Below are 23,472 nucleotides of genomic sequence, written 5' to 3'. Positions count from 1 at the left end.
CTAAAACCGAATCATGCTGAAACCGAATGACACTAAAACCGATTCATGCTGAAACCGAATGACACTAAAACCGATTCATGCTGAAACCGAATGACACTAAAACTGATTCATGCTGAAACCGAATGACACTAAAACCGATTCATTCTAAAACCGAATGACACTAAAACCGATTCATGCTGAAACCGAATGACACTAAAACTGATTCATGCTGAAACTGAATGACACTAAAACCGATTCATGCTGAAACCGAATGACATAAAACCGATTCATGCTGAAACCGAATGACACTAAAACCGATTCATGCTGAAACCGAATGACACTAAAACCGATTCATGCTGAAACCGAATGACACTAAAACCGATTCATGCTGAAAACGAATCATACTGTAACGACAAGCGAGGTACCACCAAGCAACATATTAAAGGTTCCCAATAATAAGATATATTTTCTTGTTTGGAACCCTCCCTTCCTAACAGTGGCAGTGTTTGTTTACAAACTATTATTTTCATAGCAAATGTAAGTACGACTTTGCAGCTGTGCACAATGAAAGTATGTTTAATAAGCTTTAGTTTCACTTCATTATTTCTGCAAAGATAATCACATTGATGACTTTGCTGTTCATTTATTTATTGAGAAGGAAAACATAGTAAATCTCTCACAAAACAATCAGCTCCCAAGTATATTTGCAGGTTGTTCATCCTCTTTTAGTTGATTGTGTGTGTGTGTGTGTGTGTGTGTATACTTTCTATGAAGGCAATGTCACTCTCCCACTTTGTTTTAGTGCCTTTTTCTCTCACGAAGAATTAAATAAATAAGAAAGAAAAAAAAACAGAAGTACATTGGCAAAGTCAACTTGCTCATTGGAGTCTTTTTCCTAGTCATCAATATAATCCAATTACTGTTATTATGAATATGAATAACAATACATCTTTTTTTGTATTAATGTACAGAAAAGATGTCCACAATGTTTGCAATGAAGAGAAGCTTCCCCAGTGCCATCTAAGGATCACTTGGAGTAAGAACACGCTAAAACCTCGAGTGAACTCTGTATTTTCACATAAGTCTGCTTTTCAAAACAAAAGCTCCTAGCGTGGCCACAGCCCCATCGCCAACCCTGGCAGGATGAGTGCGATGATGACCGAGGAGAACAGGTTGACGGCGTTATTGTCCAGGATGGGTTTTCCACTTATCCACCGCGTGCTGGTTGACTGGTAACTCACCACCTTCCCGATGTTCGAGTCGTAACCTGAGCGAAGACAGGAAGTGAGCGTGAGAGGAGGAGTGGTTGTTTAAAACCCAAAAGGTGTGTAGTACCGGAGTACTGCATCTTGGCCCCCAGGAAGGAGTCCAGGACTGAGCCCAGAAAACCCGCCATGCCGGCGTACACCACCAGGGGCCACTGTGGGTCGGCCAGGTGAAGGTCGCTGACGAATAGCAGCTGGGTGGCAAAGTAAGCCACGCCCACAGCCAGCCCACCCAAGAAGCTGGCGACCAGTCCGACGTGAGTGACCCCTCCGTTGGTTCCTGGAGAGCAGAAGTGGACGTGAGGAATCCTTCCGTGACTGGACAGGTGGGTTCAATGCATTTCTGTACTATTCTTGAGCAACACAAATCCTGCTAGTAGTACTGCATGCATGTACTTAATGTGGTTGGTTGGGGGCGGGGCTAAGAGGGGAGGAGTATATTTACAGCTAGAATTCACCAAGTCAAGTATTTTTTATATATATATATATACATTAGAGATGCGCGGTTTGCGGGCACAACCGCGGAGTCCGCGGATTATCCGCGGGTCGGGCGGTTGAAATAAAAAAAAATTAGATTTTAAATAGATTCAGGCGGGTGGCAGTTAAAGCAATTGGGAAATATATATACATAGTTAAATGTTGTTACCCACATACGAAAAACGAGCAGGCACCTGCAGCATATGCCACAACAGAAGAAGAAAAAAAAAAGAGATGGACACTTTTACGGAGCGGAGAAGGGACGCCTCGCCGGGGTCCGGGACCGAGGCCCCTTCCCCCGAGAGGGCCCCACCGGGAGCCGTAGCTGAGGCGATCCGCGAGAAGGGCCCGACGCACGTCCAGGGTCACCACCGCGCCCACCGCACCGACACCCCGCCTCGTCCGCCTTCGCCGCGGCCGGCGTCACGCGCAGCAGGTAAGCAGCTTATCTGCCCGCCACCCCCGTGGCCGGGGGCTCGTAACAGGGGTCACTCCGCGCGCTCCGCCCGCGCAGCTTACCTGCCCGCCACCCCTGTTGCCGGGGGCACGTAACAGGGGTCACTCCGCGCGCAGTGCGCTCACGAAAGAGGTGGGGCTCACCCTGGTTGATATAGACAGCAGGACGGTGGCCATGGAAGTCGGAACCCGCTAAGGAGTGTGTAACAACCCACCTGCCGAATCAACTAGCCCTGAAAATGGATGGCGCTGGAGCGTCGGGCCCATATACCCGGCCGTCGCCGGCAGCGAGACGCGCTTGGAGGTGCGCTCAGCGCGGCTCCCATATGATTGCGCACTGGTGTGCGTCTGGGTCGTGACAGCGTGGCACGCGAATGTCTGTGCTGCATTGGATCAGTCTCCTTTCTTTAACAGGCAAAAGCTTTATAACCTCACTAATGCCTTGCATCGTCTATATTAGATATATAACAGCGGGCGGGTGCGGTTCTGATCAAATGTTACATCGGGTGGATGGCGGATGGTTGACGACTTTCTGATGCGGTTGCGGATGAAATAATTGCCTATCCGCGCATCTCTAATATACATATATATATATATATAAGAAATACTTGACTTTCAGTGAATTCTAGCTATATATATATATTTATTTTATTATATATATATATATATATATTAGAGATGCGCGGTTTGCGGGCACGTCCGCGGATTATCCGCGGATCGGGTGGATGAAATTTAAAAAAATTAGATTTTATCCGCGGGTCGGGTCGGGTCGGGCGGTTGAAATAAAAAAAAATTAGATTTTAAATAGATTCAGGCGGGTGGCAGTTAAACCAATTGGGAAATATATATACATAGTTAAATGTTGTGACCCACATTGTTCCGGATACAGGGTCAAATAGGGCTGATCTTGCCAATAGTTTTAATACATTTTTTGCTTCTATTGGGAAAAACCTATTTAGTAAAATAGGTCAACCTCCAGGGTATTCCTTTAAAGAATTTTTATCAGGCAGCTACCCTAGCTCCTTTTTCATGCAGCCAACCGACATCAATGAGCTTTATACGATCATTATGGACCTAAAGTCATCACATACAGCTGGAGTGGACGGGATATGTAGCAAAATCTTGAAAGCCATAGCAAATGTGATCATAAATCCTCTCTGTCACTGCATAAACCTGTCACTTAGTGCTGGCATTGTACCCAAAATGTCCAAAGTGGCAAAAATAATCCCAATTTTTAAATCAGGTGATAAAAATAATATGAACAATTATAGGCCAATTTCAATTTTACCAACATTTTCAAAAATATTTGAGAAAGTGGTCTATAACCGACTGAATGGCTTTCTGGAAAAACTAAATATCCTTGTCCCCTCCCAATATGGTTTTCGTAAAAAAAGCACCACCTGTATGGCTATACTCGACCTTTTGGAAAAGGTCAATGACTGTATTGAAGAAGGAAAATGCGGTATTGGCATTTTTTTGGATCTATCCAAGGCCTTTGACACAATAGACTTTGAGATCTTATTGTATAAGCTATATCACTATGGTGTCAGAGGGGTACCTCTCGATTGGTTCCGCTCTTACCTATACGGAAGGCAGCAATGTGTATGCGTCAATGATCACAATTCACCCTGTATGACCATAAATTATGGGGTTCCCCAGGGATCCATCTTGGGGCCTCTCCTTTTTATCCTATACATAAATGATTTTGTAAACTCCTCCGAAACTTTTCATAAAATAATTTTTGCTGACGATACAAATGTGTTTACCTCACACAGGAGCCTACACCATCTACAAGTAACTGTCAATTCAGAGCTTGTGAAAGTAGATTCCTGGTTCAAGTGCAATAAGCTCTCACTTAATGTGAATAAAACAAATTTTATTCTATTTCGTTCTAATAAAAAGCGGACAAATACTGAGCACTGCCATATCAACATCAATGGGCAGGAAATACAGAGAGTGTACTCCACAACATTCCTGGGGGTCATCATTGACGAATACCTCAATTTCAAATGTCACATTAGCCATCTGTTAAACAAATTATCCAAATATGTTGGCCTGTTCTTTCACCTTCGTCATTATCTTCCTCTTTATGCTCTACTCACACTATATAAAACTCTCTTTGAAGCACATCTAAACTACTGTAATGTCATCTGGTGTAACACCTTCCCTACCTACCTTCACAAATTAGAATCCATGCAAAAGAAAATGATACGGGCCCTGTCATGGTCCAAGTTTAATGCCCCCACTCCACATCTATTCCATAATTATCATCTCTTAAGACTGACAGAGTTCAATATTTATCAAAATGCTTGTTTAACCTGTCAAGTCATTTACAGGCTGAATTTAAGGCTCTGTAGCTTGGTTCCTATCTACCATCCCCAGCATGCCCACAACACTCCTAACTTAGATTTGATATCAGGGAAACATCGTTTACTGGATTGTACCGCTCGAAGTGTTGTATGCAGGGGACCAAAGATTTGGAACCGGCTTAATGAGAACCTCAAGATGCTGTATCCATTCTCCAACTTCAAAAATAAACTAAAAACTTATCTATTAACCACCTATATTTAATGCCTCATGTAGGGTAGACTACTGTTGGGTTTTGCATGGTTGAATGAATGTATGTATGTATGTGTATGCTTGCTTTAGTACTATTATCTTGTGTTAATCATATAGCGTTGTTTTTTGTTTTGTTTTTTGTTGTTGTACTTGCTACCATGTTTCATCATTCCATGTATATTCCATCATTCCATGTATATTCTATCCTCTGGACCCCCTGTCAAAAGCTTCTTCTAGCTTATTTGGGGGACCCTTTCACGTACCAACATCTTTAAATGATGATATTTTACTACTATTGTATTTTTTATATGGTATTGTGAATAAACTTGAACATACGAAAAACGAGCAGGCACCTGCAGCATATGCCACAACAGAAGAAAAAAAAAAGAAAAAGAGATGGACACTTTTACGGAGCGGAGAAGGGACGCCTCGCCGGGGTCCGGGACCGAGGCCCCTTCCCCCGAGAGGGCCCCACCGGGAGCCGTAGCTGAGGCGATCCGCGAGAAGGGCCCGACGCACGTCCAGGGTCACCACCGCGCCCACCGCACTGACACCCCGCCTCGTCCGCCTTCGCCGCGGCCGGCGTCACGCGCAGCAGGTAAGCAGCTTACCTGCCCGCCACCCCCGTGGCTGGGGGCTCGTAACAGGGGTCGCTCCGCGCGCTCCGCCCGCGCAGCTTACCTGCCCGCCACCCCTGTTGCCGGGGGCGCGTAACAGGGGTCACTCCGCGCGCAGTGCGCTCACGAAAGGGGTGGGGCTCACCCTGGTTGATATAGACAGCAGGGCGGTGGCCATGGAAGTCGGAACCCGCTAAGGAGTGTGTAACAACCCACCTGCCGAATCAACTAGCCCTGAAAATGGATGGCGCTGGAGCGTCGGGCCCATACCCGGCCGTCGCCGGCAGCGAGACGCGCTTGGAGGTGCGCTCAGCGCGGCTCCCATATGATTGCGCACTGGTGTGCGTCTGGGTCGTGACAGCGTGGCACGCGAATGTCTGTGCTGCATTGGATCAGTCTCCTTTCTTTAACAGGCAAAAGCTTTATAACCTCACTAATGCCTTGCATCGTCTATATTAGATATATAACAGCGGGCGGGTGCGGTTCTGATCAAATGTTACATCGGGTGGATGGCGGATGGTTGACGACTTTCTGATGCGGTTGCGGATGAAATAATTGCCTATCCGCGCATCTCTAATATACATATATATATATATAAGAAATACTTGACTTTCAGTGAATTCTAGCTATATATATATATATATTTATTTTATTATATATATATATATATATATATATATATGTCTTAATAAGGTTATCCAAAAAAATAGTGCTCGATACCGTAGTAGAGCGCAATATATGTATGTGTGGGAAAAAAAATCACAAGACTATTTCATCTCTACAGGCCTGTTTCATGAGGGGGGTACCCTCAATCGTCAGGAGATTGAGGGTACTCAATCTCCTGACGATTTGAGGGTACCCCCCCTCATGAAACAGGCCTGTAGAGATGAAATAGTCTTGTGATTTTTTTTCCCACACATACATACATATATATATATATATATATATATATAAGAAATACTTGACTTTCAGTGAATTCTAGCTATATATATATATATTTATTTTATTATATATATATATATATATATATATATATATATATATATATATATATATATATATTACAAACATCAGTTGTCTACCAATCTAATGTAACACGCAAGGACATTAACACATCCGACACATATGTAGGATTAACCGAGGGAGAGTTTAAAACCAGATGGAACAATCACAAGGCTTCTTTCAGGAACCAAAACCTGCGGAATACCACAGAACTCAGCAAACACATTTGGGACCTCAAAGACAATAATGTTGAATATTCAATAACATGGCAAATTCTTGCATCCAGCACACCTTACAATAGTGGTAATAAAAGATGCAACCTATGCTTGAAAGAGAAACTGTTTATTATATACAATCCAGACCTGTCATCCCTCAACAAGCGCAGCGAAATTGTATCAGCATGCCGCCACAGACGGAAACACCTCCTAGGTAACACATGAGCCAATCACCACGCCCCTACGCCAGCCTGTACCCACCCACTCTGTGCCCTATATAAACCATGGTATGTGAATGCTCCCATTAAAATCTCCTGATGATTGAGGGAACCCCTCATGAAACAGGCCTGTAGAGATGAAATAGTCTTGTGATTTTTTCCCCACACATACATATATTGCGCTCTACTACGGTATCGAGCACTATTTTTTGGATAACCTTATTAAGACATATATATATATATATATATATATATATAAAAGAAATACTTCAATTTCAGTGTTCATTTATTTACACATATACACACACACATAACACTCATCTACTCATCATTGAGTTAAGGGTTGAATTGTCCATCCTTGTTCTATTCTCTGTCACTATTTTTCTAACCATGCTGAAAACCCTTTTGCAGGTACCCAGAAAGGTTTCGAGTACCACCAAAAAAACTGAATCTCTGAAGACAGTATAAAAATCTGTGTTAAAGGTGTACAAATACTGTTTGTATAATAAGCATGTTATTTTTTTTTTTACAAATGAGGGTTTAGAGTTCAGTACTAAAAAAAGAAAGAAAAGAATGTGGCTTAAGTACAGTTTTTTAATTGAGCTGCTGCATTTTTTGGTTGGGTTGTTTATTTATTTTGAGTAACTTCTATACATTTCTAAAAGGGGAGGAATGTAATAGTGATCTATGTTTGTCTGTTGCCATCTCCTGGTGAATGTTGGCTATAGCGTACTGGGGTTACTTTTTGGTTGGCCTAACGATTTACGCGGTGTTGCGCACCTGACGTCACTCGGGTCCGCATGGAGCTGGAGGGGGCGTGGCTTCCAGCTCCGCCTGAATTTCGGGAGATTTTCGGGAGAAAATTTGTCCCGGGAGGTTTTCGGGAGAGGCGCTGAATTTCGGGAGTCTCAAGTATGAATACTGCATATATGTGCTTTATGTTATCCTGGATAAACAACTCATGCTTTGTAGTACTACATATCTATATTTAATGCACAACACGGTGAGGTTGATGGCTGGTGAGGCACTGACTTCATCACAGTCAGATTTACAAACATATGAACCCTAAAGAGTATCTTATTCACCATTTGATTGGCAGCAGTTAACGGGTTATGTTTAAAAGCTCATACCAGCATCAAGGGTTGGAATTGGGGGTTAAATCACCAAAAATGATTCCCGGGCGCGGCGCCGCTGCTGCCCACTGCTCCCCTCACCTCCCAGGGGGTGAACAAGGGGGTGGGTCAAATGCAGATGACAAATTTCACCACACCTAGTGTGTGTGTGACAATCATTGCTACTTTAACTTAACTTTAACTTTACACATACAAACTGTAGCACACAAAAAAGCACATTTAATTAAAAAAAAAACGTTATTATGGTCTTACCTTTACTTATAAATGAAGTCCACAACTAAAGCCCTCACTTAAACTTTCCACGTGCAAGATTGAATCTATTTAAAAAAGTGTAACCGAGGGTTTATAAATGTCGCCTATACTGTATGAAACTACAAAATAACAAACACGGAGGCTCCAGTTTACACGAGGACCACTTTATTTACCTTCTTTCAAAAACCTCCGCTCCACTCCATGTCATGACTTCCGCTCTTGGCGCCTTCAAAATAAGAGCTCAAGGCATATACTGTATAACAGCGCATAACAGGAACTTAACATCACAAAGAGAAAAGCCCATGAAAATAGGTTACAAAAGTTGTTTAATAAGAAGCCAAAAAGTGCAAAAACAATAATGTTCGTGTTGGAGGAGTTGTGAATTAGATACACCTGCAGTCTGCAGGTGTACCTAATGTTGTGGCCATGCAGTCATTCACAACTCCTCCAACACGAACATTATTGTTTTTGCACTTTTTGGCTTCTTATGAAATAACTTTTAAATAGATTCAATCTTGCACGTGGAAAGTTTAAGTGTGGGCTTTAGTTGATATAACAATTCTACGGCGGGGGTGCAGGAGGCGGGGCTACTGGAGCCTCAGCCAGTGCGTCTTTTGCAGCCGTTTTATGATCGCTCAGCACAAGAAATACGTTACACACGTACAGTTGTTGACAAAATACACTGTACATTATATACCTCAGCTAACTAAACTCTGGAAATGTATAATATAGTTCATATAGCAATACAGTCTCACTGCACAGCAGGCCAGCAGTTAGCCGAGTCCGGAATCCATGTTGAGGCACTTGAGTGACGTGCCTCAACTGGCTGCTGTTCACCGCACCGTCTCTTCTCAGTATTTGAACGGCAAATGTGAAAATTCTGCGATTTTGAATAAAAATTATCTAAAACTGGTGAAGTTAAATGGAAAATGACTTTATAGTATAATCACTGGATACATATAACAATTTAATACATTTTTTTTCTTTTTACATTTTTTTTCTTTCCATGATGGCAGGTGAGGCCCAGCCTCACCTGCCTCTAGTGACTGCGCTTTACCCACCTGCTCCCAGTGCCACCCACACTGGTTTTAAAATGTAACTTAGATATTCGGTTTCACAATGTAAAGCGCTTTGAGTCACTAGAGAAAAGCGCTATATAAATAAAAGTCACTTCACTTCACTACTAGTAGTACTGCATACAGGTAAAAGCCAGTAAATTAGAATATTTTGAAAAACTTGATTTATTTCAGTAATTGCATTCAAAAGGTGTAACTTGTACATTATATTTATTCATTGCACACAGACTGATGCATTCAAATGTTTATTTCATTTAATTTTGATGATTTGAAGTGGCAACAAATGAAAATCCAAAATTCCGTGTGTCACAAAATTAGAATATTACTTAAGGCTAATACAAAAAAGGGATTTTTAGAAATGTTGGCCAACTGAAAAGTATGAAAATGAAAAATATGAGCATGTACAATACTCAATACTTGGTTAGAGCTCCTTTTGCCTCAATTACTGCGTTAATGCGGCGTGGCATGGAGTCGATGAGTTTCTGGCACTGCTCAGGTGTTATGAGAGCCCAGGTTGCTCTGATAGTGGCCTTCAACTCTTCTGCGTTTTTGGGTCTGGCATTCTGCATCTTCCTTTTCACAATACCCCACAGATTTTCTATGGGGCTAAGGTCAGGGGAGTTGGCGGGCCAATTTAGAACAGAAATACCATGGTCCGTAAACCAGGCACGGGTAGATTTTGCGCTGTGTGCAGGCGCCAAGTCCTGTTGGAACTTGAAATCTCCATCTCCATAGAGCAGGTCAGCAGCAGGAAGCATGAAGTGCTCTAAAACTTGCTGGTTGACGGCTGCGTTGACCCTGGATCTCAGGAAACAGAGTGGACCGACACCAGCAGATGACATGGCACCCCAAACCATCACTGATGGTGGAAACTTTACACTAGACTTCAGGCAACGTGGATCCTGTGCCTCTCCTGTCTTCCTCCAGACTCTGGGACCTCGATTTCCAAAGGAAATGCAAAATTTGCTTTCGTCAGAAAACATGACTTTGGACCACTCAGCAGCAGTCCAGCTGGTGTCGGTCCAGTCTGTTTCCTGAGATCCAGGGTCAACGCAGCCGTCTACCAGCAAGTTTTAGAGCACTTCATGCTTCCTGCTGCTGACCTGCTCTATGGAGATGGAGATTTCAAGTTCCAACAGGATTTGGCGCCTGCACACAGCGCAAAATCTACCCGTGCCTGGTTTACGGACCATGGTATTTCTGTTCTAAATTGGCCCGCCAACTCCCCTGACCTTAGCCCCATAGAAAATCTGTGGGGTATTGTGAAAAGGAAGATGCAGAATGCCAGACCCAAAAACGCAGAAGAGTTGAAGGCCACTATCAGAGCAACCTGGGCTCTCATAACACCTGAGCAGTGCCAGAAACTCATGGACTCCATGCCACGCCGCATTAACGCAGTAATTGAGGCAAAAGGAGCTCCAACCAAGTATTGAGTATTGTACATGCTCATATTTTTCATTTTCATACTTTTCAGTTGGCCAACATTTCTAAAAATCCCTTTTTTGTATTAGCCTTAAGTAATATTCTAATTTTGTGACACACGGAATTTTGGATTTTCATATGTTGCCACTTCAAATCATCAAAATTAAATGAAATAAACATTTGAATGCATCAGTCTGTGTGCAATGAATAAATATAATGTACAAGTTACACCTTTTGAATGCAATTACTGAAATAAATCAAGTTTTTCAAAATATTATAATTTACTGGCTTTTACCTGTAAATAAAAGTCACTTCACTTCACTACTAGTAGTACTGCATATGTGTACTTTATGTTCAAACTATCCTAGATAAACAAATCCTGCTTCATACTACTGCATACCTGCCAACTTTTGAAATCAGAAAAACCTAGTAGCCAGGGTCCAGGGGTCGCAGGCCCCGGTAGGTCCAGGACAAAGTCCTGGTGGGGGGTTCAGGGGGGCGAAGCACATTTTATATTTTGTGAGTTTTTTTATGCTACGAACTGTACTTACCGGCGATGTAAACCGAAGGAGACGTTTCCGTAATGAAAGCTGCAACACCCTTTTTAGATCCCATCATCACTGCAGCATTATCGGCAGCAAAGCAAACCAAATTCTGCCAAGTAATTTCGTTTGAGTCTATTTCTTCCGCGAGTATTTTGTAAATGTTTTCGCCTGTGGAAGCCGTATTGCATTCCCTCAAAGACAGAAGTACTGACAATACTTTTCCAATGTCGTCATCGAAATATCGAACACAAATGGGGTACAGTTTTACATCGTCATAATCGGTGCTGCCGTCAGTCGACATGCTAAATGGTTCTGTCTTCATGACATCGGCCATACTTTTTGAGGATTCTGTTTCAAGACACTGAATAATGTCTGATGTTTTGGTTCGACCACATCCATATTTTTTGGCGATTTTCGAGTCGGGAAACATTTTCCGAAATAGCGATTGGAAGTCCATGCTCAATTATTGCCTCCGTAAATAAAACTTCGGCATTTATCACATCCAAAGAATCTGTTTGGGCGACGAAAAACGTTGAAAGTTTTCCACTTGTATCGCTAGCAACGGCATTAGACTTGTGTTTTTTTGTCCCAACGTGGTCTTCCATCCATCCATCCATCTTCTTCCGCTTATCCGAGGTCGGGTCGCGGGGGCAGCAGCCTAAGCAGGGAAGCCCAGACTTCCCTCTCCCCAGCCACTTCGTCCAGCTCTTCCTGTGGGACTCCGAGGCGTTCCCAGGCCAGCCGGGAGACATAGTCTTCCCAACGTGTCCTGGGTCTTCCCCGCGGCCTCCTACCGGTGGGACGTGCCCTAAACACCTCCCTAGGGAGGCGTTCGGGTGGCATCCTGACCAGATGCCCGAACCACCTCATCTGGCTCCTCTCCATGTGGAGGAGCAGCGGCTTTACTTTGAGCTCCCCCCGGATGACAGAGCTTCTCACCCTATCTCTAAGGCAGAGCCCCGCCACCCGGCGGAGGAAACTCATTTCGGCCGCTTGTACCCGTGATCTTGTCCTTTCGGTCATAACCCAAAGCTCATGACCATAGGTGAGGATGGGAACGTAGATCGACCGGTAAATTGAGAGCTATGCCTTCCGGGCTCAGCTCCTTCTTCACCACAACGGATCGATACAGCGTCCGCATTACTGAAGACGCCGCACCGATCCCCCTGTCGATCTCACGATCCACTCTTCCCCCACTCGTGAACAAGACTCCGAGGTACTTGAACTCCTCCACTTGGGGCAAGATCTCCTCCCCAACCCGGAGATGGCACTCCACCCTTTTCCGGGCGAGAACCATGGACTCGGACTTGGAGGTGCTGATTCTCATCCCAGTCGCTTCACACTCAGCTGCGAACCGATCCAGTGAGAGCTGAAGATCTTGGCCGGAGGAAGCCATCAGGACCACATCATCTGCAAAAAGCAGAGACCTAATCCTGCAGCCACCAAACCAGATCCCCTCAACGCCTTGACTGCGCCTAGAAATTCTGTCCATAAAAGTTATGAACAGAATCGGTGACAAAGGGCAGCCTTGGCGGAGTCCAACCCTCACTGGAAACGTGTCCGACTTACTACCGGCAATGCGGACCAAGCTCTGGCACTGATCATACAGGGAGCGCACTGCCACAATCAGACAGTCCGATACCCCGTACTCTCTGAGCACTCCCCACAGGACTTCCCGAGGGACACGGTCGAATGCCTTCTCCAAGTCCACAAAGCACATGTAGACTGGTTGGGCAAACTCCCATGCACCCTCAAGGACCCTGCCGAGAGTATAGAGCTGGTCCACAGTTCCACGACCAGGACGAAAACCACACTGTTCCTCCTGAATCCGAGGTTCGACTATCCGGCGTAGCCTCCTCTCCAGTACACCTGAATAGACCTTACCGGGAAGGCTGAGGATATATGTCTTTTACATGGCTAATTCCTCCGTGTCCGATCGAAAAATCTTGTCTGCACAAGGTGCAATTCGCGTAGTTTTCACCCTTTTTGGAACGGATAATTATTCCCGGATAGGCTTTTGAATATTCTTCACGGAATGACTGCAGTTTTCTTTTCGGTTTAAGACTCGTTTGCGATTTTTCTCCGGCTGATTCCACGATCGTTCGCTCGTTTGGAAACAATGGCAACTGGTGCCTCGTGCTTGGCAGCGCTGCTATAAATAGCCTCGCGCATGGCATTCGGAATGGCTCGATAGGAAGTTACGGGAAGCAGTGTCGATTGTCATTGTTGTTACGCGATTTCGTGAATAAAACTTTGTTTTAAATTTTTTTTTTTAATTAATGAAAAAACGTATTTTTTATCACTGCAACCGTAACCCGGAATAGGTTGATGAAAACCGTACTAATTACGGGAAAACCGGAGTAGTTGGCAGGTACAGTATGCTACTGCATTTCTGTACTTAATGCTCAAGACTATTCTTGATCAACACAAATCCTGCCAGTAGTAGTGCATGCATGTACTTAATGTTCAAACTACCCTGGATAAACAACTCATGCTTTGTAGTACTGCATATCCACACTTAATGCACACATTATCCTAGATTAAAAAAATGTTGCTTTATAGAGCATTACGTCTGAACTTCATTCTCAAACTGTCCTTGATAAACAAATCTTGCTTTTTAGTACTTCATTTCTGTACTTAATGCTCAAATTATCCTGGATAAACACAAATCCTGCCTTTCCTGGAGAGCAGAAGCGGACGTGAGGAACCCTCCCGCCACTCGGGACAGGTTGGTTCAAGTCTCACCTGCTGGGACCTCCTGCCAGGTGGTGATGAGTCTGGGCCGCGATTGGCTGAGGACGGGCCCCAGCTCCGAGGCCCAGGTGTCGCCCGCGCTGCAGGCCAGCGCCCCCAACAGAGACAAGCACATCCAGGAGGCCGTGTACTGCCGGCCGAAGTCGATGGGGATCTCACCCGGACCCACCTGGAAGGATGCAGCCACATGACCACACCGTGGAAGGGCGCACAAAGAACATTTCCACGCCACTGACCTCGATCATGTAGAGCAGCGCCAGTTCGGTGGGGACACCGCCATTGCAGAAGACCTGGACCCAGTTCCTCTGCCCCCCTGAGGTGACACACCATGTGAGACTTGCACACACACACACACACACACAATCACATTAAGGCTGAAATGACGCGTCGACATAGTCGACGTCATCGGTTACGTAAATACGTCGACGCCGTTTTTGTGCGTCGGCACGTCGCATATTTACGTCACACTACTGTCATGGCGGAGCGCAAAGCAGACGATGCGAGCGAGGGGAAAAAAGCACGGCAAAAGTCGTCAAAAGTGTGGGAGTATTTCAATAAACGGCCTAATAATGTTGTTGTATGCACACTGTGTCGAGCGGAAATGGCCTATCATAGCAGCACAACGGCTATGAACGAACATTTGAAAAGAAAACCCCCGACAGCGTTCTTGCCATCACCATCAACAAGTCAATCGTCCGCGTGCGTATACGTTGTCATCATTACACAAAAACATGAATGTGTCATTTGTATCTGCGTTGTAAATTCATAAACTAAAGCACCGTTTGCTCTGAGAGGCGCGTTTGGCGTGCCTGTTCAGTGTTTACAAAGACGCGCTCCTCTTTAACGCTGTGGAGAGGCGGCGGCGGCGAGCGAGCGGCGAGGCGGGGCGCGCCGGGAGCGACGCCGCAAGAGACAGGGGACGACGAGCGAGCGAGGAAGAGGAGCTGAAAAGCGAGGAAAGAAAGAGAAAAGAGTTGGAAGAGAAAAGACTTTGTGTAAAATTAAAAGATTGTAAACCTGGCAAAGCCGTCTGGCGTTCAGTCTGTCGGTCCTGAAAGAACCCCACGGCACAAGACGTGTCACAAACGCTAACGTTAATTAGTTGTGCAAATACCTTTTACAACATTAACAGTTACATATACTATGTACAAACCAACAATTACTTTAATCATACTATCATTGTTGTGTTATTAAGCAAAATAAGCAATACTTTTACTTTTGTTGAAATGTTTACACTGTACACTTTTTTGTATTGGATGTTTATCTTTATTTTTGCACATTTTAAAGCAAAATAAGCAATACTTTTACTTTTGAAATGCTTATACTATTCCAGAATATTAAGATTTGCACTGGATGTTTACTTTTATATTTGCACATTAAAAAGCAAATAAGCTACTTTTAATTTTGTTAAATGTTAAAAGTTTTAAATGTTTACATTGTTACAGAATATTTTGTCATGTTGTTGTCAATGTTGACTGAGTGGCCATACTTTTTTTTTTGTAAATAAAAGCCATGCCTTTTGAAAAAACTGGCCTACATTTATGTTTTCCTCTTCATTTTAAATAAATAAAAAAAAATCGGTAAAAGGAAAAATAATCTATAGATTAATCGAAAAAAATAATCTATAGATTAACCGATTAATCGAAAAAAATAATCCATAGATTAATCGATAGAAAAATAATCGTTAGCTGCAGCCCTAAATCACATACCTTCTTTGTACTCTGCGTCTATTTTCTTCTTCTGTGCTTCCCCCCAGCGGGTCAGTTTGGAGGAGGTGAAGAAGAAAACCAGCAGCGAAGAGAAGAAGCTGAAGTTGGCCATGGTCAACACAAAGCCCACCAACATGGCTGTTGACGCACAGAAGACGTCACGCGACGACAAGAGAAGCTGCGGGACTTTTTGAACACGCACCTCCCAGAGCCCCCGAGCGGTCCAAGCTGCGTCGATTCAGGGCTCGGATGGTCAGCACCAGGGGGACCAGGATGGAGGTCAACCATCGCCATGGCGACACCGGCTGCAGCGTCCCTGCACAGAGACACACACAAGGTTGCTAACCTAATCATTGATTGATTGATTGAAACTTTTATTAGTAGAGTGCACAGTACAAGTACATATTCCGTACAATTGACCACTAAATGGTAACACCCCAATAAGTTTTTCAACTTGTTTAAGTCGGGGTCCACGTTTGGTAACTTTCATTAAGGGGTGCACAAAAAACCCCCTGACCCAATTCCAAATCGATTCTTAGTTTTCAATCATTGATTTAAAACTATATACAAACCCCGTTTCCATATGAGTTGGGAAATTGTGTTAGATGTAAATATAAACGGAATACAATGATTTGCTAATCATTTTCAACCCATATTCAGTTGAATATGCTACAAAGACAACATATTTGATGTTCAAACTCATAAACATTTTTGTTTTTTTTGCAAATAATCATTAACTTTAGAATTTGATGCCAGCAACATGTGACAAAGAAGTTGGGAAAGGTGGCAATAAATACTGATAAAGTTGAGGAATGCTCATCAAACACTTATTTGGAACATCCCACAGGTGTGCAGGCTAATTGGGAACAGGTGGGTGCCATGATTGGGTATAAAAGCAGCTTCAGTCATTCACAAACAAGGATGGGGCGAGGGTCACCACTTTGTCAACAAATGCGTGAGCAAATTGTTGAACAGTTTAAGAAAAACCTCTCTCAACCAGCTATTGCAAGGAATTTAGGGATTTCACCATCTACGGTCCGTAATATCATCAAAGGGTATCACTGCACGTAAGCAGCTAAGCCCGTGACCTTCGATCCCTCAGGCTGTACTGCATCAACAAGCGACGTCAGTGTGTAAAGGATATCACCACATGGGCTCAGGAACACTTCAGAAACCCACTGTCAGTAACTACAGTTGGCCGCTACATCTGTAAGTGCGAGTTAAAACTCTCCTATGCGAGGCGAAAACCGTTTTATCAACAACACCCAGAAACGCCGTCGGCTTCGCTGGGCCTGAGCTCATCTAAGATGGACTGATACAAAGTGGAAAAGTGTTCTGTGGTCTGACGAGTCCACATTTCAAATTGTCTTTTGGAAACTGTGGACGTCGTGTCCTCCGGACCAAAGAGGAAAAGAACCATCCGGATTGTTATAGGCGCAAAGTTGAAAAGCCAGCATCTGTGATGGTATGGGGGTGTATTAGTGCCCAAGACATGGGTAACTTACACATCTGTGAAGGCGCCATTAATGCTGAAAGGTACATACAGGTTTTGGAGCAACATATGTTGCCATCCAAGCAATGTTACCATGGACGCCCCTGCTTATTTCAGCAAGACAATGCCAAGCCACGTGTTACATCAACGTGGCTTTATTGTAAAAGAGTGCGGGTACTAAACTGGCCTGCCTGTAGTCCAGACCTGTCTCCCATTGAAAATGTGTGGCGCATTATGAAGCCCAAAATAGCACAACGGAGACCCCCGGACTATTGAACAACTTAAGCTGTACATCAAGCAAGAATATGCTACAAAGACAACATATTTGATGTTCGAACTGATAAACATTTTTGTTTTTTTGCAAATAATCATTAACTTTAGAATTTGATGCCAGCAACACGTGACAAAGAAGTTGGGAAAGGTGGCAATAAATACTGATAAAGTTGAGGAATGCTCATCAAACACTTATTTGGAACATCCCACAGGTGAACAGGCTAATTGGGAACAGGTGGGTGCCATGATTGGGTATAAAAGTAGCTTCAGTCATTCACAAACAAGGATGGGGGCGAGGGTCACCAATTTGTCAACAAATGCGTGAGCAAATTGTTGAACAGTTTAAGAAAAACCTCTCTCAACCAGCTATTGCAAGGAATTTAGGGATTTCACCATCTACGGTCCGTAATATCATCAAAGGGTTCAGAGAATCTGGAGAAATCACTGCACGTAAGCAGCTAAGCCCGTGACCTTCCATCCCTCAGGCTGTACTGCATCAACAAGCGACGTCAGTGTGTAAAGGATATCACCACATGGGCTCAGGAACACTTCAGAAAACCCACTGTCAGTAACTACAGTTGGTCGCTACATCTGTAAGTGCAAGTTAAAACTCTCCTATGCAAGGCGAAAACCGTTTTATCAACAACACCCAGAAACGCCGTCGGCTTCGCTGGGCCTGAGCTCATGTAAGATGGACTGATACAAAGTGGAAAAGTGTTCTGTGGTCTGACGAGTCCACATTTCAAATTGTCTTTTGGAAACTGTGGACGTCGTGTCCTCCGGACCAAAGAGGAAAAGAACCATCCGGATTGTTATAGGCGCAAAGTTGAAAAGCCAGCATGTGTGATGGTATGGGGGTGTATTAGTGCCCAAGACATGGGTAACTTACACATCTGTGAAGGCGCCATTAATGCTGAAAGGTACATACAGGTTTTGGAGCAACATATGTTGCCATCCAAGCAACGTTACCATGGACGCCCCTGCTTATTTCAGCAAGACAATGCCAATCCCACGTGTTACATCAACGTGGCTTTATAGTAAAAGAGTGCGGGTACTAAACTGGCCTGCCTGTAGTCCAGACCTGTCTCACATTGAAAATGTGTGGTGCATTATGAAGCCACAACGGAGACCCCCGGACTGTTGACCAACTTAAGCTGTACATCAAGCAAGAATGGGAAAGAATTCCACCTGAGAAGCTTAAAAAAATGTGTCTCCTCAGTTCCCAAACGTTTACGGAGTGTTGTTAAAAGGAAAGGCCATGTAACACAGTGGTGAACATGCCCTTTCCCAACTACTTTGGCACGTGTTGCAGCCATGAAATTCTAAGTTAATTATTATTTGCAAAAAAAAAAAAATTAAGTTGATTCTGTTCATAACTTTTATGGACAGAATTTCTAGGCGCAGTCAAGGCGTTGAGGGGATCTGGTTTGGTGGCTGCAGGATTAGGTCTCTGCTTTTTGCAGATGATGTGGTCCTGATGGCTTCATCTGGCCAGGATCTTCAGCTCTCACTGGATCGGTTCGCAGCCGAGTGTGAAGCGACTGGGATGAGAATCAGCACCTCCAAAGTCCGAGTCCATGGTTCTCGCCCGGAAAAGGGTGGAGTGCCATCTCCGGGTTGGGGAGGAGATCTTGCCCCAAGTGGAGGAGTTCAAGTACCTCGGAGTCTTGTTCACGAGTGAGGGAAGAGTGGATCGTGAGATCGACAGGCGGATCGGTGCGGCGTCTTCAGTAATGCGGACGCTGTATCGATCCGTTGTGGTGAAGAAGGAGCTGAGCCGGAAGGCAAAGCTCTCGATTTACCGGTCGATCTACGTTCCCATCCTCATCTATGGTCATGAGCTTTGGGTTATGACCGAAAGGACAAGATCACGGGTACAAGCGGCCGAAATGAGTTTCCTCCGCCGGGTGGCGGGGCTCTCCCTTAGAGATAGGGTGAGAAGCTCTGTCATTCGGGGGGAGCTCAAAGTAAAGCCGCTGCTCCTCCACATGGAGAGGAGCCAGATGAGGTGGTTCGGGCATCTGGTCAGGATGCCACCCGAACGCCTCCCTAGGGAGGTGTTTAGGGCACGTCCGACCGGTAGGAGGCCGCGGGGAAGACCCAGGACACGTTGGGAAGACTACCGTATTTTCCGCACTATAAGGCGCACCTAAAAACCACAATTTTTCTCAAAAGCTGACAGTGCGCCTTATAACCCGGTGCGCTTTATTACGATTCATTTTCATAAAGTTTCGATTTCGCAACTTCGGTAAACAGCCGCCATCTTTTTTCCCGGTAGAACAGGAAGCGCTTCTTCTTCTACGCAAGCAACCGCCAAGGAAAGCACCCGCCCCCATAGAACAGGAAGCGCTTCTTCTTCTACTGTAAGCAACCACCCGCCCCCAGAAGAAGAAGAAAAAACGCGCGGATATCACCGTACGTTTCATTTCCTGTTTACATCTGTAAAGACCACAAAATGGCTCCTACTAAGCGACAAGGATCCGGTTCATAAAAAGACGCAATCTCTCCATCCGCACACGGATTACTACCGTATTTCACAGCAACTGATATTCCTGTGAACCGCACTGTGGAACGGGAGCACGTACGGTGAATATTCGCACCACAGGGAATGAGAAGTCATCCTTCACTGTGGTTCTAGCTTGCCATGCTAACTTCCACCCATGGTGATATTCAAAAGGAAGACCTTGCCAAAAGAGACCTTTCCAGCCGGCGTCATCATAAAAGCTAACTCGAAGGGATGGATGGATGAAGAAAAGATGAGCGAGTGGTTAAGGGAAGTTTACGCGAAGAGGCCGGGTGGCTTTTTTCACACAGCTCCGAAGGCGAACACACCTTCACTAAGACGGGCAGACAGCGCCGGACGACATACGCCAACATTTGCCAGTGGATCGTAAATGCCTGGGCAGATATTTCGGTCACAACTGTGGTCCGAGCTTTCCGGAAGGCAGGATTCACAGAACTGCTGCACAACAACAGCGACACTGAATCCGATGACTTCGACGAGACGGAGCCGGCCATTTTTGGATCCCACGCTTGCGCAACTTTTCAATTCGGACACCGAAGACGAAGAATTCGAAGGATTTACGAATGAAGAATAACTTCAGAAGGTGAGCGCTATGTTTATTTTGTGTGTTGTGACATTAACGTTCGAGCAACATTATGTTACTATTGCTCTACACCATTTTGAATTTTACTATGTTTGTGATTGCACATTTGCGTACATTTTGGGACAGAGTTGTTAGAACGCTGGTTTTCAATATATTATTAAAGTTTGACTGAACTATCTGACTGTTTTTTTGACATTCCCTTTAGCGCAGCGTAGGCGCGGCTTATAATCCGGGGCGGCTTATTGGTGGACAAAGTTATGAAATATGTAATTCATTGAAGGTGCGGCTAATAATCCGGTGCGCCTTATAGTGCGGAAAATACGGTATGTCTCCCGGCTGGCCTGGGAACGCCTCGGGGTCCCACAGGAAGAGCTGGACGAAGTGGCTGGGGAGAGGGAAGTCTGGGCTTCCCTGCTTAGGCTGCTGCCCCCGCGACCCGACCTCGGATAAGCGGAAGAAGATGGATGGATGGATGGATGGAAAAATTAAGTTTATGAATTTGAACATCAAATATCTTGTCTTTGTAGTGCATTCAACTGAATATGGGTTGAAAATGATTTGCAAATCATTGTATTCCGTTTATATTTACATCTAACACAATTTCCCAACTCATATGGAAACGGGGTTTGTAAAATATAATCCACTAATTCAAATTCACTTCCGGCCAGAGGTCCAGGGCACAGATGGCATCAAAATGTCCGCTGGAATGTTCTAGTTGTAATTATTATGCCTAATAACACACAGTGGAGAGTCTGTTTGGAATTCTGAATCGAATCGTCCCTCGACAGCTGGATGATCGGGTTACAACAACACTCGCGCCCATGTCAACGTGTTAGTCACACGCCGATAGCGATGCAAATGGTCGTGGTCGGGATTCCTGAAAAAGCCAACCAGCACGGACAGAGAACGTCTCCGCCTGAACTGAGGATCATGTGTTCCACTTCCCGCTCTTTACGTCGGAGCAGACACCCATGAAAGGCTCATTGTGCTGCAGCTCCACGACACATAAATGAAGATCATTCAGCAGCAAGCGCCTGACCCTTCATAGAAGGGTCTACTTTTTAAAACTTGAGGAACATCAGGGAATGTTCCGGGCGGAGCCACGGGGGGAGCACGAGAACCCGATCTCCATACCTGCTAGAGCGATTGATTCGATGCCACGGCGAAGTGAGGTTATTGATCGGACGTTCACCTGAGTAGGTGCTGATGGTGAGGGACAGCATCCAGAAGAAGAGGGACAGGGCCAAGGTGGCACAGAGCAGGATCATGTCTGCCATCATCTTCAAGTTCTCCTGCATCTCCCTCTTGGCCTCAATTGCAGACGTTGCTCTGGAAACAGGCTGCAGACACAATATGTTTAACTTCAATCAATCAATCAATCAATGTTTTTACTTATATAGCCCTAAATCACGAGTGTCTCAAAGGGCTGCACAAGCCACTTGAAATCGCTCTTCATAATGTTGATTTTTTTTTTACATTTTGCACACATTTAGCTCGTTCTATTGTTGACAGTACAACGCACACATGCAGGCTTACACCGTGTTGTCAGCGAAAACTGACAGGAATATTCAAAAATGAGTCGGACTAGTTTGATTAAAAAAAAAAAAAAACGGTGCGTAAACTCACCAGTCTCGTCAGCGGTCATCGCCACGTATTCTCCCACACTTTTTTTTACCGACTGCGGTAGTAGTTTTAAAGTCGCACATATGTTACAAAAAGAGTTGCAGTTGATAGTTTGAGAGTTTAGTTGCCCTGAAAGGCAGAAAAGAGAACTATCAGCGACAGCGCGCACTTAAACCGGAAGTGACGTGACGTACTTCCGGGAACACATTTAAAGGGACCGCTTCTGTTTTCTTGTATTAAAAATAATGCGTTAAAATATGGAAGCCCGTTTACGCCACAAAAAAAGACAAACAATGGTAAAACATAATTATGACATAAAAAGTTATTATTATGAAATAAAACGTTTTTTGTTTTTTTTATGACTTTTTACCCTCATAGTTTCGACTTTATTGTCTCATAATTTCGACTTTTCGAAATAATGATTTTTTTTTATATCATAATTTCGATCCCGATAGAGACAAGCGGTAGGAAATGGATGGATGGATGGAATTTCTTTCTGCGTTTAGATATGCAAGCCCGTTTTCGCCACTGAAAAAAATAGCCAATTCTGATTTTTTTATCTCATAATTTCGATTTTTTTATCTCATAATTTCGATTTTTTTTAAATCTCGTAATTATATTTTTTATCTCATAATTTCGATTTTTTTTTTATCTCATGATTGACTTTCTAATCTCATTTAAATAAAAAAAATTTTAAATACATTTTTTTTAATCACATAATTATGACTTTTTACCTCATAGTTTCGACTTTCTTGTTTCATAATTTCGACTTTTCAAAATAATGACTTTTCATCTCACAATTTCGATTTTTTAAATCTCATAATTCTGATTTTTTTATCTCATAATTTCGATTTTTTTTAATCTCGTAATTATATTTTTTATCTCATAATTTCGATTTTTTTTTTTATCTCGTGATTGACTTTCTAATCTCATTTAATTTTTTTTTTTTTAAATAGCCAATGGTAAAACATAGTTATGACATAAAAAGCTATTATTATGAAATAAAACGTTTTTTGTTTTTTTAATCAAATACTTATGACTTTTTACCTCATAGTTTCGACTTTATTGTCTCATAATTTCGACTTTTCGAAATAATGATTTTTTTTATCTCACAATTTCGATCACGAAAGAGACAAGCGGTAGGAAATGGATGGACTTTCTTTCTGCGTTTAGATATGGAAGCCCGTTTTTGCCACTGAAAAAAATAGCCAATGGTAAAACATAGTTATGACATAAAAAGTCGTAATTATGATTTAAAAAAAGTCATTACGATGGGATAAAGTCATGATTATGAAATA

At 43.7% G+C, this 23,472-nt stretch overlaps 1 protein-coding gene across 1 annotated transcript; it reads right to left on the bottom strand.

The window, feature by feature from the left end:
- Positions 1–606: 606 nt before the first annotated feature.
- Positions 607–22,367, bottom strand: tmem19 (transmembrane protein 19). The gene is made up of 8 exons (XM_061983571.2): positions 22,178–22,367; positions 21,744–21,891; positions 15,882–15,995; positions 15,680–15,817; positions 14,207–14,283; positions 13,962–14,139; positions 1,315–1,524; positions 607–1,246 (listed from the first exon to the last, which is right to left on the bottom strand). The coding sequence occupies exons 2-8, from the start codon at positions 21,847–21,849 to the stop codon at positions 1,086–1,088; spliced, it is 984 nt and encodes a 327-aa protein (XP_061839555.1). The 5' UTR covers positions 21,850–21,891; positions 22,178–22,367; the 3' UTR covers positions 607–1,085.
- Positions 22,368–23,472: the final 1,105 nt, after the last annotated feature.

The sequence above is a fragment of the Nerophis lumbriciformis genome, linkage group LG25, assembly GCF_033978685.3.
Source record: "Nerophis lumbriciformis linkage group LG25, RoL_Nlum_v2.1, whole genome shotgun sequence".
Classification (NCBI taxonomy): Eukaryota; Metazoa; Chordata; class Actinopteri; order Syngnathiformes; family Syngnathidae; genus Nerophis; species Nerophis lumbriciformis.
Note: the sequence above shows the minus strand (reverse complement) of the source record. Positions and strands in the feature narration are given on the sequence as shown.

Bases quoted from the DNA above. Each gene is read 5' to 3' on its own strand.
- tmem19 (XM_061983571.2), bottom strand. From the start codon at position 21,849: ATGCAGGAGAACTTGAAGATGATGGCAGACATGATCCTGCTCTGTGCC. The intron at 15,818-15,881 runs GTGCGTGTTCAA...GTGCGTCAACAG, and splicing joins CCGCTCGGGGGCTCTGGGAG to CCATGTTGGTGGGCTTTGTG. The intron at 1,247-1,314 runs GTACTACACACC...GTCTTCGCTCAG, and splicing joins GGCCAAGATGCAGTACTCCG to GTTACGACTCGAACATCGGG.